The following is a 15,185-nucleotide window of genomic DNA, read 5'->3' on the forward strand; positions in this document are numbered from 1 at the left end:
ACCTTTTCCTTTATTTTTTCATAACCTTTTCGTTAGCAAGGCCAGATTGTTATTCCTCCACCGCTGATTGATCGGCACCGAACCTGAGCAGTTGAGATCTCGGTGCACTGAGGCTGTCGCGATGGGCAAGGACCGCAAGAAGGACAAAAAGGACAAGAAATCGAAGAAGGATAAAAAAGATCGCAAGCACGACAAGAAGGAGCGCAAGCACAAGAAGGATAAGCACAATAAGAAGGAGGAAGAGGAGGAAGATGAATGGGTGGTCCGTACGCCGCCGGGTGTAGTGGTTCCACCACCGACGGCAGCAGCAACTGCCGCCGATGACCAATCCGATGATTTCCTGCTACGCACTCCCCCGCGAGCGTCGAACGACGATGCCGCCGCTGCAGCACACGATGACGACGACCCGTTGGCGGCTCTGCCAGTGCACAAGGCCCCCAGCCAGCGCGACGACGCCGGGCTGAGCTGGATGCTTCGTCCTCCTCCCCGTGCTGCACCCCGCCCCCCGCCCGAGCGTCCGGCTTCACCACCTCCCGACGTACCCGCCAAGGCACCTCCTCCCCACAACCTTTGCTTGCCTCTTGCACTTCGCTACGCGCACGCTCGAAGTGGCTGCGAGCTGACTGCGAATGTGGGTGAGTGTGGGTTGCAGCCCAAGCCGCGAGAGCTCAACCCCTACTTGGCCGATGGTGGGTCTGGCGTGCCGACGGAAGAGGAGGGCACACGTGAGTTGAGCCCTTTTGCATTTTCTCCCGATGCACGTGGAAGTTGGCTTAACGGGTGTTTGTGTGGTGCAGGGCGAGGACGGCCGAGCTATATGGTGGGAGACGGTGGCAACAGCTGGCGAGCGCGCGCCGAGCGGAGAGCTCGCGAACGCGCACGAGAAGAGGGCACTGATCCATCCGCCCCTGCGCCGGTACTACGCCTCTCCTGCGGGGCACAGCGGACAGACTAGCACGTTGTGGACTGACTCGTGCGTATGCCGCGTTTCCCAGACGGTGCCACCCGAGTCGGTCAGGCGAGACCCGTACGGAAGCCGCGATGGAGGACGAGGAGGCGCGTCTGGTGAGCGCGGGGGATGGCGAAAGCGCAACGACGACAACGCCCACGACGATCGACGGCGAGAAAGCGACAGCCGCCGTGGTGACCGTGATCGCGATGATCGCCGAGGCTCCGCCAACAACCACCACGATGATCACGACGACGGAGGTCACGTCTTCCGTACGCGCAAGAGGGAGCTCCCGCCCGCGCGGAGTGAAGACTCGCGCCGTCCCGCGCCCTCTGGTAGCGTACCCTCCGCCAGGTGCATGTACCCCTTACCCAAGTCTCATGTGTGTGTCGTATACGTGTGCGGTCGTGTGTGCGGTGTTGTCGTGTATTCGCACTGATGAGCAGAGGATCGAATGGAAGAGGCTGAGTCGACGATGCCGCCGCCAGCTGCACCACCGGCGGCCGCGCCTGCCCCGAGAGTCACGGAAGAGGAGGCGAACAAGATCCAGGCCCAGCTGCTCAAGGCCGAAATGATGGGCGACGAGGACCGGATACGCGAACTCAAGGGCAAGCTCGCGCAGCTGCGCGAGGCTCAGAAGGTGGTCGTGCTCTCAGGCCTGGGTACGTGTCTCCAGCACCACGTCACTCGCGTGCTGTTTTAACTCCGATTCCTTCTCCTGAGCACAGACCAACACGGCAGACCAGTGAACCTCCCGGTGTCGACCAACGTGGACGAGGCCCGACGCATGATGGCTGCCGAACGGGAGCAGGACGCGAGGTCGGGCAACCTCGACTGGGCTCGTTCCCTTGCACGCCACCAGGCCTACAGCGTACGCGCACGAACTATTTCTTTCTGTGTGCCTGCGCTCATTTCTCCCCCTTCGCTTCATCGTCATCAGGACGAGGACTTCGGCGAGGTCCACTTCGACCAGGAGGGAAGGAGCAAGAAGCGCCGACGTACCGGGGTGCCCGAGCGATCGGAAGAGGATATGCGCCGCTCTCGGGCTATCGCTGGTACACTCCTTACTCAGCTGGCGGTGGTTGCTGTGCGTGTGCGTGGGTGTGTGTGCGGTGGTGCGTGATAACTGACTGTGCGCACGCACCCCGTAACGACCAGGCGAAGCGCAGGATCAGCGAATGCGGGAGAGCTGCACGTTCTGCCTGGACGAAGGCAAGCGGGTGGGCAAGCACCTGCTGCTCTCTGTCGGCGAGAAGTCCTACGTGTGCCTGCCGCACCGCGGTGCCCTGGTGCCCGATCACTGCCTCATCGTGCCGCTCGGCGTACGTCATGCCCCAACCCGTCATCAGCCATTCCCCTCCACTCACGCATGTGAGACATTTGCAGCACGCGGGAGCGAGCACGGCGTTGGAGACCGACGTCTATCGGGAGATTGTCGATTTCCAGCGGGCGCTCGTGCGCATGTATGACCAGCAGGGCAAGGCCGCCATATTCTTTGAGACTGCTGCCATTGGCAAGAGGGTACGTACGCCCACCACGGGAGATCAACTTGTGATCCAGCGGACGAGGCTCATTTTCCTCCTCCTCTTCTTCTACTGCACCTGCAGGCCAAGCACATGGTGATCCACTGCGTTCCGATGCCCAAGCGCGACGCTGCAGTCGCCCCGGGCTACTTCAAGAAGACCCTCTCCGACACCGGAAGCGAGTGGGGCCAACACCGCAAGGTACTCCTTTCTCCTCGCCCCAACGGTCGTTCGACGCCGTTGATCGCTCATCGTACTCGCCCGTGGCCACGTTCTATTAAATGATATATATATTTTTCTATGGTTACGTCAGATCATCGATACGACGGGCAAGGGCGTGCGGCGGGCCATCCCGAAGGAGTTCCCCTACTTCCACGTCCAGTTTCCCGACGGCACCTCGTTCGGCCACGTCATCGAAGACGTCAAGGGCTTCCCCAAGGACCTGGGCAAGGAGGTGATCGCGGGCATTCTGGAGCTGGAGCCCGAGGCGGTCCGCGGCGCCCACGAGAGCTACGAGGCGCAGCGCAGCCGTGCCCAGGCCTTCCAGCGCACCTGGCGACCCTACGACCCCACCCGAGCCCAACGCGCCCCCACCACACCCGTCTCCTCCGCTTCTTCCTCTTCTACAAGCAGCAGTGGTCAGCCGCCGGCGTGAGAGTGAGAATGGCTCTGCGTGCATAGTTTGGTAATAGACCACACGTGACCTTCCTCATTTCCGGAGGAGGAGCGACGAGCGCTAACTCAAGTGCAGTGGATGGTAATGATGGAGGCCAAATTGGCGTCGGGGAGGGCGACGCGAAGTAGAGGGGAGGCGGCAGGCGGGAGACGAGCGAACGGACTCGTGGTCCTCTTCATTATTATCGGTCTTGCGATTCAGCTCGATGCTGTTGAACGACCGCGCTCAATCGAGTACCACAACGGCGACCACAGCGATGTGGGCACCTTCATTCAATTCGGAGATGTGCACTATGACCAGGGTATGCCGCGCTAACAAGATGAAATTTGAGATGTCTTCTTTTTCACGATTAATCTGCGTTCATCATTAAAATTCGCAACTGCCCACAGATTACACAACACATGGCTCTACCGCACGCTACTGCCGCGGCGTCGTGCCGCCCCAACAGCAAAACGGTTGCCAACCCTACGGCACACCTCTGTCGGTTCGGCTCACACTCTTGTCGCACACGCCACACACGCCTCACGCATGATCGAGCTGGCCTGCATTCCTGACGTACGCGGCAACTCTTTCCTTGGGCACACCACAGGGCGCAGACTCGCCACGCTCGCTCGTCGCTGAGGCGCTCAGCGAGTTGGGCAGCCTGGCCAACCAGCTGAAGCCCGACTTTATCCTGTGGTCGGGCGACACTGGTCGACACGGCGCCACCAGCCCCGACGGTATGCCACCTCTTATTCGCGTGTGCGTCGTGTGTCTTATGCGTGTCGCTGATGTGATTGTTGGGAACCTCAACACAGACATCTACGCGGAGACGACCATGGTGACGAGCCTCCTGCGCCAAGTCACCAACAACTACCCGTGGGTGCTCCCCGTGCTGGGGAACAACGATTGCTTCGACAATTGCGTCGGTGAGAAGGAGAACGACTCCATCACGCGCAACTTCACCCAGATCTGGAGCAGCTACCTCAAGCACGTCGACAGCGGCCAAGACTTCTTCCGTGGTGCGTGTCGTGTCGTGTCGCGTGTGCGTGCGTGCGTGCGTGTGCGCGTTGAACGTTAAATGGACGCACTGACTCGGTTGTGGTGATGGTGTGCCCTTGCCAGGCGGCTACATGTACACCAAGATCAGCAACCAACTGCTGGTGCTGTCGCTTAACACCATGTTCTGGACGCAGAGGAATTGTGCCCTCAACGACCAAACTTCCTGCGGTCTCCCGAACTCGCCTGGTGCGTCGCATCATCACCCAGCTCCACAGGTTCACTGCGCGACACACTCGCTCATTCACGGATCTCTGACGTCTGCAGGCGCTGTTCAGTTCGAGTGGATGGAGAAGGTGGTGTCAGATCCTGCTCACAAGCACATGAATTTCATTCTCCACGGTCACATTCCACCGCTTGGTACTTCCCTCCCTCCTGGAACGCACGTCCATACAACTGGTCTCCATTCGGCCCTCTGCTCGTGTTGGCCCGACGACTGACCATGCGCTTCACGCGTGATTGCGATAGCCGCGCCCTTGAACGGCGACAAGGTGTTCTTCACCTCGTGCCTCGAGAAGTACCACAGCTTCACCAAAACCTACAAGGACCGCATCAAGGGTACCCGTCCCCTTTCATCTACACCACACGCACCTAACAAGATGCACGATGATCATCAGTCGACTGCGGCCTGATCCCCTCTTGTGGTTTGTGTCTTCAACAAATAGGGCACCTCTATGCGGACAAGCACATCGATTCCTTCTACGTGATGCCCAACAACATCGGCACCGTCCTCGTCAACCCGGCGGTGGTGCCCCTCTTCAACACTGGTACGCGTGCGCACTGGTTCTTGTAGGCCGCGCGCCACTCGACTCACGCTCACACGCTTACGAGGGTGGCAGGAATCCGAGTGTTCTCGTACGACAGGAAGACGGGCGACCTATTGAACTACTGGCAGCACTACATCAACATCACCAAAGCCAACGACGGCGCCAAGCCGACGCTGGAGCTGGAGTACTCGCCGCTGTCGCCCTACCACGGCAGCGGCGGCGGCGGCGGCGGCGGCGGCGACCCTCCCGGCTACGGGCTCAAGGACCTGTCGCAGGCCTCGTGGGACTGGCTCGACAGCATGATCGTGGACAACACCACCATGAAGCTCCTCTTCGAGCGATACTACTTCGTGTCCTACCCTGGTACGTACCTACATCGGTGCGACACACCTTGTTGCAGGTGGCGAGGCTGACGTGTGTACGTGTGTGGTTGTGTTGTGTTGTGTTGTGTTGTGTTGTGTTGTGTGTGATGCGTGCAGTTGCGCTGCCGCGGGGCAACCGTGAGGAGGCGGTCGAGAAGCTGCTGCACGGCCAGTGGGAGGCCCACCGAAAGCGACAATCCACTTGCCACTGCTCGCCGTGGCCCACCTCTTGACTCAGACACAATAACCAACAATCTGCAGACCACGTTACGCAGTGCCAGGCGAGACGTTGCTTTTTTCGCACAGGTCCGCAAGGCCCAGGGTATTTTTGACTCTAAATTTTTGGGGTGATGGAGACGAGCGCCCGGGGCTCGACGTCTCATCACCATCATCACGGTTTGGGTTGTGTTCTTCCTGCGAGCACAGCCAACTTCAAAACAGAAAACATAATATTTCAACGTTTAGTTCCACCCGGCAAGGGAGGCGATGGAGAGCGCAGCCAAAGAGGCCGCGGCGGAGCACACAAAGAAATGGTTCGCACTCCAATTTAATCGCTCCCCCCCCCCTCTCCCGGCCTTCTCTCTTCTTTCTCTTCGTGTCCGTCGTCTTCGCTCTTTTTTAAAGATCTAAAAATGGCGATCACACCCCTAAACACAGGCTCCCACGCACCTTCGTGAAAAAGGAGGGAAGTACCGTCAGCCGTGAAGAGGCCTACCTGGCCTACCTGGCCGAATGCAAGGCCCACAACCTTGAACCCACCAACCGAGCGGCCCTCGGCAAGCTATTCAAGGTACGGCCCCACATGTGTTTTTGTGTTTGTGTGTGTGGCGCCTCCGGTCGAGTGTGTGTTTCCTCACACTGTGTTGGCACACTACTGTACAGCAACAATTTGGAAAGCTGAAGGCGCGGCGGTTGGGAAACCGCCAGAGGAACAAGATGCACTACAAGGACTTGGAGTGGACACGCAACCTGGACCCGAACGACGCGACCCAACAGGGCTGTGATCAGCCCAGCACCTCACCTGGACCACGTGCCCACACATGGGTCATGGAACCGCTCTCCTTGGCCTCTGCGCCGCTGCCGCGGCCGCCTTCATCATCTTCGTCTCCGTTTCCGTCGTCATCAACGCAACCAGAGGGGCGAGTGGAGGTGATTGTCATCGGTGGCGAGGCCCCGGCGCGTCGACAGGCCTCCCACAGCGGCAAGAGAAAGAAGGTCCAGGCGATGCCGGCAACACGAAGAGCGGACGAACACGCGGGCAGCCGCAGGAATATAGCTCCGATGGCGGTGATCGAGGTACTCTCTTCGCCGACCTTGTGCGAGGAGACCGGCGAGCCAGCGGCGGTGGTGGAGAACGAAGAGCGGCGCGTAGGAAGAAGAACGGGAGTCCACCAACTCCGCTTGGAGAACGAAGAAGAACGAATACGAGAGAGCGAGGGGCATCGTCGCTGGAGCACAGGTCACCATACAGAGCAGCAGGGAATGTCCGACCTGCTTCAGTACGTAGAGGAGGGGCATAGCGCCGCTCCGCTCCTCTCGGAGTCACATCGCCGCGAGCAGCTCGTGATCCAACGCAACTATGCCACCTATCACCGGTTCGTGAGCCAGGCGTTGCTGTCCGACGCTCACTTCGCCAAGATGAGAATCATCATGGATTGCAGGTACGTACGGAGGACCTCCGCCTCAGCATTATTGCATATAAACGCTGATAAAGCTCGGTTCCAGTGCGACGTACAAGAGGGAGATGTGGAACATCGTGCCTATGAATCCTGCGTGCGTCGACAACTCTTCGCTTACCCAACTTTTCAGCGCGCCGCACGACGACTACGCCGACGCTCAATCACTCTCCACCTACATCATGCTCACCATGTGTACAGCACCTCTCCCTCTACGTCACCTTCTTTTTGATCTGCTCTCTTAGCACTTGTCATGCGCTTCATTTCTTAGCGGCATTCATCGGTGGGCATATCAACACGTCGAGGGAGTTCTTCTACAAGGCGAGGGAGCACTTGGGTTACCTGTTCGATGAGACCAGCTACGACGTGGCGGCCGCGCTCGTGCCTCTCGCCTGGTGGGCTCGCTTCTACTCGACCAGCGCGGAGCAAGGGGAGAAGAAGCAGGTCTACTACGCCACCATCGGCCAGAAGATCTGCGAGTCCGTCGGCGCCATCAACGACGCTACTTACATGGGATTCATTCAGTACGACACACGCACACACGCCACGACACACACGATACACGACACATGCAGGACACAGCCGCACACAGACACGACACACAACGCGACACGCACGACAGCTGATGCATGTTTGTAGATTGGCAGCGATACAAGGAATGACCAGTCCAGTTGAGCTGATGGCCGAGGCGTCAAAGCAGCCGGCCTACCAGAAGCGAAACTGGCGCTTTGCTGCGAGTGACTTGGAACCACCGCACCACAACCCCGATCTCATTGTGCACTCGGACATGTGTAACATCCACGGCATCTTCCTCCAGCACTTCAACTACTGCATGACCGGTACGTTTTGCCCCCTCCCCTACACTGACCAAACAAACACACACACACACACAACACCACCACCGCGCTCGACTGACGCACCGCATTGATTTCAGGTCGAACCAAGGAGAGCAAGCTCGTCTTCGTGAACCTGCTCGCCCAAACTGAGAAAATCATACGCACCCTGCGTAGGAAAAAGCTGGCCAATGAGAACACACTTCCCCAGCAGGTAATGTCAGTGTCCAGACCGTGTGCCGCGTTCTGTGTGCGGTCGTGGCCACGTGATTGATTCCGAGAGTATAACCCCACACACATTGCAGACCTTCAACATGATTCTCTCTCTTGCGATGAGCGTCCGTGCGGTGATCCACATGGTCTTGCAATCTCGCAGCCAACACGGAGCCGCCAAGTACGCCCTCCACATGCGCCCTGTTCCACGTGTGCGTGTGCGTGTGCGCTCAATTATTCACCAGACGGGTTGTGCCCCACAAAACGTCAGAGAGCTGGTGGAGCACATGATGGAAGTGAGCAAGCCGATGATGATCATCTGCCTACACGAGCTGGCCTCCAACGACTTCCTGCTCATCAGGCTCATCATCGAAATCCTGGCCCAATACCGCGACAACGACGGCTGCGAGCTGCTGGAGAGCTTCCAACGGAAGCTCGAGGACCACCGCGACTTCTATTGGATCGCCCGCACCTACGACCTGGCCGACGCCGCCATCGACCGCATCCGACGCGCCAGGGAACTCGCCCAGGCGTACCGCAGCCGGCTCTCGCCCTGGCACACCGCCGGCTCCTATACTGTCGGGGCTGGGCGCGTCGAGACCCAGCATCCACCCAGCGCCGCCTACGACCCGGAGGTACACCAGGGCTACGGCGCAGGGGTGGTTGAAGTCACGGACCCGCCCGCCTACGCGCAGTCGCCAGGGCTGCCCACACTGCCTTCGCCGGCCGCGGCTGCCTGGCAGTCCGCAGCTCCGCCTGTGGCGCCGTTGATCGAGGAGGGGCTCCTCCTCGAGCCGCAGCCTGCCACTCCGCCTGTGGTGACGCTGTTCGTCGAGCTCTCCGCCGCATCGCAGCTGGCCGCTGTCCTCCCCGACTTCAACGAGTACTGTGAGGGCGATCTGGGCGCGGCGCCTATGCGCGAGTCGGACGGTGGCACGTCGGCGTGTGATCGGCCTGAGAGCAAGCAGGGACCCTCCACCATGCCGCCTCTGCATCCGGATCTGGAGTACCGACCGCTCGGCGCGGACGTTCCGCTGTTCAGCCTTGACATGGACGAGAGCGAGGGGCAGTACCAGCCAGGCGCGGATATGTGAGGCTTGATGTGTTGTAGTTTTTAAAACAGTGCGGTGTCATGTTGGTTGGCTTGCCCGCAATGCTTCCATTGGTAGCAAGGTTTTGCAGCATGCCCGATCCAGCTTATCCATGCAACCACCGCAAAAAGCACCCCCACCAACCCACAAACGCCTGTCCGAAACCGCGGTGAAGTGCTCCGTGTTCGGTGGAAGCGGTACTCTTAAGGTGGCGTTGACCAGGCTCATTTCTCACCGCAACCAATCGCCGCGCGTGTGTGACCAGCACGTGTTCGCTAAACGGGAAATTGTTGCAACGCGCGCGAGGCGCCATTCGCCCTTGAAACTGGGTCGACGTACACCCGGAGCTTGGCTGTAGGGCAGCAAAGGGCTAGCAACAAAAGATGAGCAGCAGGGTGGAGAGCGACCCAGCAAGCTCCATGGAGGGCTGCAAGCGGTCCGCGCTGGTCCGTAAGGATGTCGCTGTGGCCCACGTCTCGACATGGTACCTTGTTGGCAACCTGAAAGATTCGAGTAGAAGAAAAGATGGAAAAATACGATTCGGAAGATTAGCTGCAGTATTGATGGACGCGTTCAACACAGGCTCAGGAGTGTTCTGGTGGAAAAGGAGGGGCACTCCGTCCCGCGCCAGGATATCTTCGACGCCTACTTGCAGGAGTGCAAGGCCCACCAGCTCGAGACCACCAACCAGGCCGCCTTTGGCAAGCTCTTCAAGGTGACCTCTCCCCCCCGGATCCTTGCGCACAATGATGACACCTGCTCACGGCTTGCCCCTCTGCTCGTTGGCACGTGACGCACACGCGTGCAACAACACAACACGCGTCTTATGTGAACATGATGTGCAGAGAGTGTTTCCATCGGCGGGCGCCAGGCGCTTGGGCCAGCGCCGACAGAACAAGATGCACTACCGCAACATCGAGTGGCGAGACAGGGTCGACCCCGAGGAGCTCAGCGCCATCGAGGCGGCGCGCAGCAAGCGCGAGGAGCGATCGCGCCGGCTCGCCACCGCCCAGCAGGCCGAGCGGCTGGTCTGGGTCCGCGAAGATGGTACGCTCGGCCCTCGTCCCATCACACGATATGACCTGCCAGGGCTGGTGATGTTTTCTTTTCTGTCGACTGTGTTCCACCGGCTGACCGGTTCTTTATGTGAGATAGAGATCGAGATAACCAGCAAGAAGAGGCAACAGCAGCAACAGAGCTCGGGCCAACCGAGGCCGTCTTCGCTGCTGCCGTTGGCGTCGCCCGCTGGACAGTCGACGTCATCGTCGCCTTCTCTCCCTTCGTCAGCGTCGGCACGCATAGCGTCGACGACGACCATGATGTCGACACCAAGCGCGCCCGTATGGCTGGCCATGCTGTTGAACCCGGCGCCGCCCACGCCGCGGCTGACGTTCGACGGAGAAGGAGAGGCGAGACCCGCTCGGAACGGGGCCGCAGGTTCGGACCAGGACGAGGAAACGGGCGAGAGGCCGAACAGCAGCAGCACGTCGTCGGTAAGCGTAAAGCTCGAACGACGACACACGGATGAGGTGGAGGTGGAATTCGAGATACGTCAGGCCAGCGAGAGAAAGAGACGAAGAAACGAACGGCATCGCGAAAGCGAAGACGAAGAGGGGTTCACGGTGCTGTCGCGGGAATGTGATTCGCGGCGAGTGCTGCGTAGCCCGGCCGACTACTATCGGATGGTCACGAGAGACGCGTGGGCTCCTGGTGCTCACATGACCCTTGTACAGGTGGCGGGAGAGTGCAGGTAAGTGAGTGCCACCACTTAACATTCATATTGTGCTGACGTCGCGCTCATCGTTGTAAATGTCGTGTCGTGTGTGTCGGTGCAGTGCGCTCTATCGGCGCGAGTTGTGGAATATTGCGCCGATCAACCCGCTGTGCCTCGAGGACACTTCTCTGAGCTGGCTGCTTACCACCACCGAGGGTAGCCAGGATGTCAGCGCGCACGCTCTCTCTTCCTACATCATGCTCACCCAATGTACGTACCACATCCCCCGCACTCACAGCACATTGCTGTCAACCAAGTACTTGCGCCTAACTGCCAACGATTCCCCAAGCGAGCTTCATCTGCGGCTACATCGACGCATCGAGGGAATTCTTCCACCGGGTACGGTCCTTCCACTACCAGCATCACCATTTGCAGTTCCATCGCGCTCACCTTTGGCTTTTGGGCGTGTGCAGGCGTATCTGCAGCTGGAGGCGCTGTCTGTGGAACCGGACTATGACATCGCCGCGGCGTTGCTACCCCTCTCGTGGTGGTGCCGATTCTACTCCGCCAACGAAGCCGAGGGCCACCAGAAGGAGGTCTACTGCGTGACTGTGGGCGCCAAGATATGCGAGTCCGTCGGGGCCATCAACGACGCCACCTACAGCGGGCTGATAAAGTACGCTGCCTTCAACACCCAACACCTGCGACACGGTCAATTTACATCACTGTGAGCACAGCATGCAGGCCCTGCACGAGATGAAGAACATCACCAAATGGCTGGCAGAAACGAAGAAGAGGCCGCCCTTCCAGAAGGAATGGAAGACCAGCAGAATACCACGGCAGTCCACGGGCGAGCTGCACCAGCGAATGTGTCACATCTATGGCATCCTCCTGCAGCAATTCAGCTTCTGCATGGGCCGTGCGTTTCCTCCTCTACCAGGCCTGGTCCTCGTCTTGGCGGGTCACGCTGACAGCGGGGCGTGGTGGGTGGGCCTTACGTGGGTCAGGCGAGGGCACGGCCGAGGAGCGCAAGGAAAGTGCGCGCATACTCGAGTGCGACCTGCTCCCACAGGCGCAGGATCTGTTGAGAGCCCTGCATCGCTACCGGCATAGCCAAGACGAGGCCCCGGCGATACAGACTCACCACCTGATCCGTGCCTACGTGCTGGGCATCCGCACGCTCATCTACGTGTGCCTCCAGTCGCCCAAACAAAACGATTCGGCCAAGTACGCAATCTCTCTTTCCCTTCAACACTTGGTTGGGTTGGCCAAGCTGACCGGCTGAATGCTGGTAATGTGCAGAGAGCTGGTGCTGCACCTGGTGAGCACGAACTCGCCAATCATGGTGATCGCCATGCACGAGCTATGCTCGAACAACTTCGTCATCTTCAAGAGCACCATCAACATCCTGGCCCGATGTCGCGAGGTCCGGCTCCTGCAGCTCTTTCGCGACAAGCTGGTGCCCTACGCCACGCAGTTCTACTGGGTGGGCACAATCCACGCCTTCGTCGTCGATGCCATCATGTTCAACATCTCATCGTCGTCGTGGCCTTCAGCCTTCCCGCCTCACCCCGCCCCACCACCAACCACACTCCCTCCCGCCTATCCACAGCCATGAAAGCCCAAACCCAAACAAAGAACGAAACGCGAACGAGTCTCGGCGTTGGGTGTTCTTCTTCGCTTTCCGTGATTACGTCGACACTTGGCGGCAAGAAGAGGCAGAAGAATTTCTCAGGCCATTTTTTCTGAGGGGGCAATAAACCCGACTTTTGCTCTTCTTCTTTCCAGATCGAATCGGTTAGAAATTGGAAGCCGTGCGGACACAACAACTCGATATCATGCAGCTGCAGGTTCTCATCTCGTTCTTCCTGATCGTCTTCGCTTCGTTCGTCTCGTCGGCGCATGCTTGGGACGCTGCTGGCGACACCATCGCCCTCCTCATCGGTCTCTTCATCGCCTTCATTGGTACCTGCGCTTTCCTCGGCTGGTGGTCGAGGCGCGGCGAGCAGTAAGGAAAACGACTGCGGGAACGACGGCCAGAACAACATCGGAACGAAATGGAATCGAAAAAACGACCTCTCTGGCGCACTCCATTTTCGGGTCAAGTTTAAAGTAGAGGAGCGAACGAACGACGAGGGGTGCGTGAACGATTGCGGTATAATTAGCTGAATAAATGTTATCATCAACGCATTAGGAAGCGTTAACCACCTGGCCTAATGTTGTTGATGGAGGCAGCAAGAACATCGTGGCTTCGTCTGGACTCGAACTGAGGCAGCCACTAAATTATTCTAGGAACGCACACGAGAAGACGCCAAGATCTTCGCGCAACGTTCAAACTGGTTTTGGCGCTACGTGATAATTGAGGCGAGACGCTGGAGTGGATTTAAGAGTAGAGGAGCCAGAAGCGAGCGGGGACACTGCTTGATCCCGATCAAACGAGGATAATTGCATTGCTCGCGATATCGCGTAGAATTAATTGTAAAAATTGAAGATGATGCAACAGGAGAAGATGAAGGAGAAGAGGGCAACAACCAAACGGACGCGCACCAAAGACAAGACTGGGGAGGAAGAGAAGAATGAGGCAACAATCCGCTTCTTGCGCGAACGAACAAAATTGCGAACGGAGTACAGAGGCCTCATCAATGAAGTGGGCGGTACGTTACTGCAGCTCAATCTCTCCATCTCGCGTCGTCGAAATTAACGATATGCGTTCTAGAATCAAGGGAGGAGATGATCCAGCCCGGCTCTGCGGCGCTACGGGACGCCATTGGCAGAGGCGATGAGCTCTTCGAGCAAGGTACCGCCTGCGCATTTAATAACAATTTTAAAATAATTAATTTTATTATTGGCGCCAGTGTCGAACCCGCGTGAGGCTGCACTCGACTCGGAGTTCCTCGCTATCTGCTCGCAGTTCGCGGCAGAGCAGGCCAACCGACTGAGCACACAGATGAGGACCTACGACGTACCCTCCTACATTCACCGGCTGGGCCTCTTCCTGCGCGGCAAGCTCACGATAAACGATGCCGGATTGGCAGAAGGCCCTGACGAAGACGAGACGGCTCTCAGGCGCAATCGGGAGAGGCGACGCGGAGACGAAGAAAACGGAGAAGCTGAAGAGGGCGAGGAGGATATCGACGACGACGCTCAGCTGCTACGCTGGCCTGAGCTGGGAGCGTTGGTGGCCGGCTTCGCTCAATCCACTCCTTCTCTCGACTGTTTGTACGTGTGTCGCTCTTCGCTCCTTTTGACAGTTGCCATATGTCGCTCACGTTCGCGATGTTCCTTCAGGGCTGGAGCGATGGTAGCCACACCGAAGGAAAAGAAGGTGAGGGCACAGCGAGCCAAGAAGGAGAAGCCGGGAGAGAAAGTCGAACCAGAGTCTGTACGTTCTGCTTCCCTCTTAGGCAGGTAAACCACGATCGATTGCTCACCGGGCGTGGTGTGCCATGTGTGCAATCACAGATCACGGACACCAAGGCGCTGGAGATGGAGGGTCAAACAGCCAAGCGGGTGGCCATAGCCAAGAAGAAGCTCGAACAGGCAAAGGTGAAGAATTTCTTCGAGTACATCGTTGACCCTGAGTCGTACTCACAGACGGTGGAGAATCTCTTTCATCTCTCCTTCTTGGTTCGCAACGGAATGTACGCAACCGGTCCCATATCCTTGTGTGCGTACTCTGTGCTCTCCAGGCCAAGTCTAAACGCTCGTTCGCTCTCATTGATCCTTTAGGGCCGCGGTGGATCTTGATGAAGCCGGGCAGCCTGCCTTGGAGCCAAAGAGTCCACCAGATGACGACGACTACGCGCAGGGATTGGAGAAGAAGCAGTGCGTTGTGCGGCTAGACTATGACATGTATCAGGTAAGCCTCCCTCCACCTTGAAGAGCTGCGAATGACGTCTTGTGCTCATCATTTATCTCTTATCTCTTGCTCGGTCGTGCGTCCAGAATCTGATCAAGGCCTACGACATTCAGCGCAGCTTCTTGCCACATCGAACAAAGAGCTACTCGCAGAGCGCCACACAGAGCTCTCAGCGCGATGGCGCGTCATCAAGGAGCGGTAAGAGGAAGGGGCGGCGGGGGTCAGACGAAGACGACGAAGAGGAAGAGGAAGAAGAGGAAGTGCGCAGGCCGCCAGCGAAGCATTCATCAACCGCGGCATCGAAAAGGGGCAAAGGCAAGCAGAAGGTCACATCGGAAGAGGAGGACGACGAAGAAGAGGAAGAGGAGCCCACACGCCACGCGCCAAAGAGGCGAAGGTGAGCCGACGCTCGCTTCAACCGCCGTGGTGTACTCCTTCTTGGCACCTGCCTCCCTCGGCCATAAAGTGACTGGGACTGCGGCGA

At 58.7% G+C, this 15,185-nt stretch overlaps 5 protein-coding genes and 1 pseudogene across 5 annotated transcripts; all 6 read left to right on the plus strand.

Annotated features, from left to right (window-relative positions):
- Nucleotides 1–121: 121 nt before the first annotated feature.
- On the plus strand, nucleotides 122–1,388 carry ACA1_370100 (uncharacterized protein; the record flags this gene model as incomplete). Its single annotated transcript, XM_004340229.1, has 4 exons — nucleotides 122–266; nucleotides 309–538; nucleotides 653–725; nucleotides 841–1,388. 4 exons carry the CDS (start codon nucleotides 122–124, stop codon nucleotides 1,386–1,388), a joined length of 996 nt encoding a protein of 331 aa, XP_004340277.1.
- Nucleotides 1,389–1,424: 36 nt separating this feature from the next.
- Nucleotides 1,425–3,127, plus strand: ACA1_370110 (uncharacterized protein; the record flags this gene model as incomplete). Its single annotated transcript, XM_004340230.1, has 7 exons — nucleotides 1,425–1,611; nucleotides 1,678–1,820; nucleotides 1,890–2,004; nucleotides 2,108–2,271; nucleotides 2,336–2,470; nucleotides 2,557–2,673; nucleotides 2,786–3,127. The coding sequence occupies 7 exons, from the start codon at nucleotides 1,425–1,427 to the stop codon at nucleotides 3,125–3,127; spliced, it is 1,203 nt and encodes a 400-aa protein (XP_004340278.1).
- Nucleotides 3,128–3,404: 277 nt separating this feature from the next.
- ACA1_370120 (Sphingomyelin phosphodiesterase, acidlike 3B, putative) lies at nucleotides 3,405–5,548 on the plus strand (the record flags this gene model as incomplete). Its single annotated transcript, XM_004340231.1, has 9 exons — nucleotides 3,405–3,449; nucleotides 3,738–3,867; nucleotides 3,946–4,149; nucleotides 4,253–4,375; nucleotides 4,454–4,546; nucleotides 4,655–4,744; nucleotides 4,852–4,953; nucleotides 5,026–5,316; nucleotides 5,433–5,548. 9 exons carry the CDS (start codon nucleotides 3,405–3,407, stop codon nucleotides 5,546–5,548), a joined length of 1,194 nt encoding a protein of 397 aa, XP_004340279.1.
- A 253-nt stretch (nucleotides 5,549–5,801) lies between these two features.
- Nucleotides 5,802–9,131, plus strand: ACA1_370130 (annotated as a pseudogene).
- A 380-nt stretch (nucleotides 9,132–9,511) lies between these two features.
- Nucleotides 9,512–12,460, plus strand: ACA1_370140 (RFX DNAbinding domain containing protein; the record flags this gene model as incomplete). Its single annotated transcript, XM_004340232.1, has 11 exons — nucleotides 9,512–9,612; nucleotides 9,717–9,843; nucleotides 9,974–10,175; nucleotides 10,286–10,468; nucleotides 10,566–10,878; nucleotides 10,964–11,112; nucleotides 11,192–11,241; nucleotides 11,316–11,518; nucleotides 11,580–11,761; nucleotides 11,850–12,069; nucleotides 12,145–12,460. 11 exons carry the CDS (start codon nucleotides 9,512–9,514, stop codon nucleotides 12,458–12,460), a joined length of 2,046 nt encoding a protein of 681 aa, XP_004340280.1.
- Nucleotides 12,461–13,572: 1,112 nt separating this feature from the next.
- On the plus strand, nucleotides 13,573–15,102 carry ACA1_370150 (Nse4 protein; the record flags this gene model as incomplete). Its single annotated transcript, XM_004340233.1, has 6 exons — nucleotides 13,573–13,639; nucleotides 13,698–14,061; nucleotides 14,131–14,224; nucleotides 14,305–14,483; nucleotides 14,572–14,701; nucleotides 14,788–15,102. The coding sequence occupies 6 exons, from the start codon at nucleotides 13,573–13,575 to the stop codon at nucleotides 15,100–15,102; spliced, it is 1,149 nt and encodes a 382-aa protein (XP_004340281.1).
- Between the last annotated feature and the right edge of the window lie 83 nt (nucleotides 15,103–15,185).

Source organism: Acanthamoeba castellanii (assembly GCF_000313135.1).
Source record: "Acanthamoeba castellanii str. Neff unplaced genomic scaffold scf7180000084664, whole genome shotgun sequence".
Classification (NCBI taxonomy): domain Eukaryota; phylum Discosea; order Longamoebia; family Acanthamoebidae; genus Acanthamoeba; species Acanthamoeba castellanii.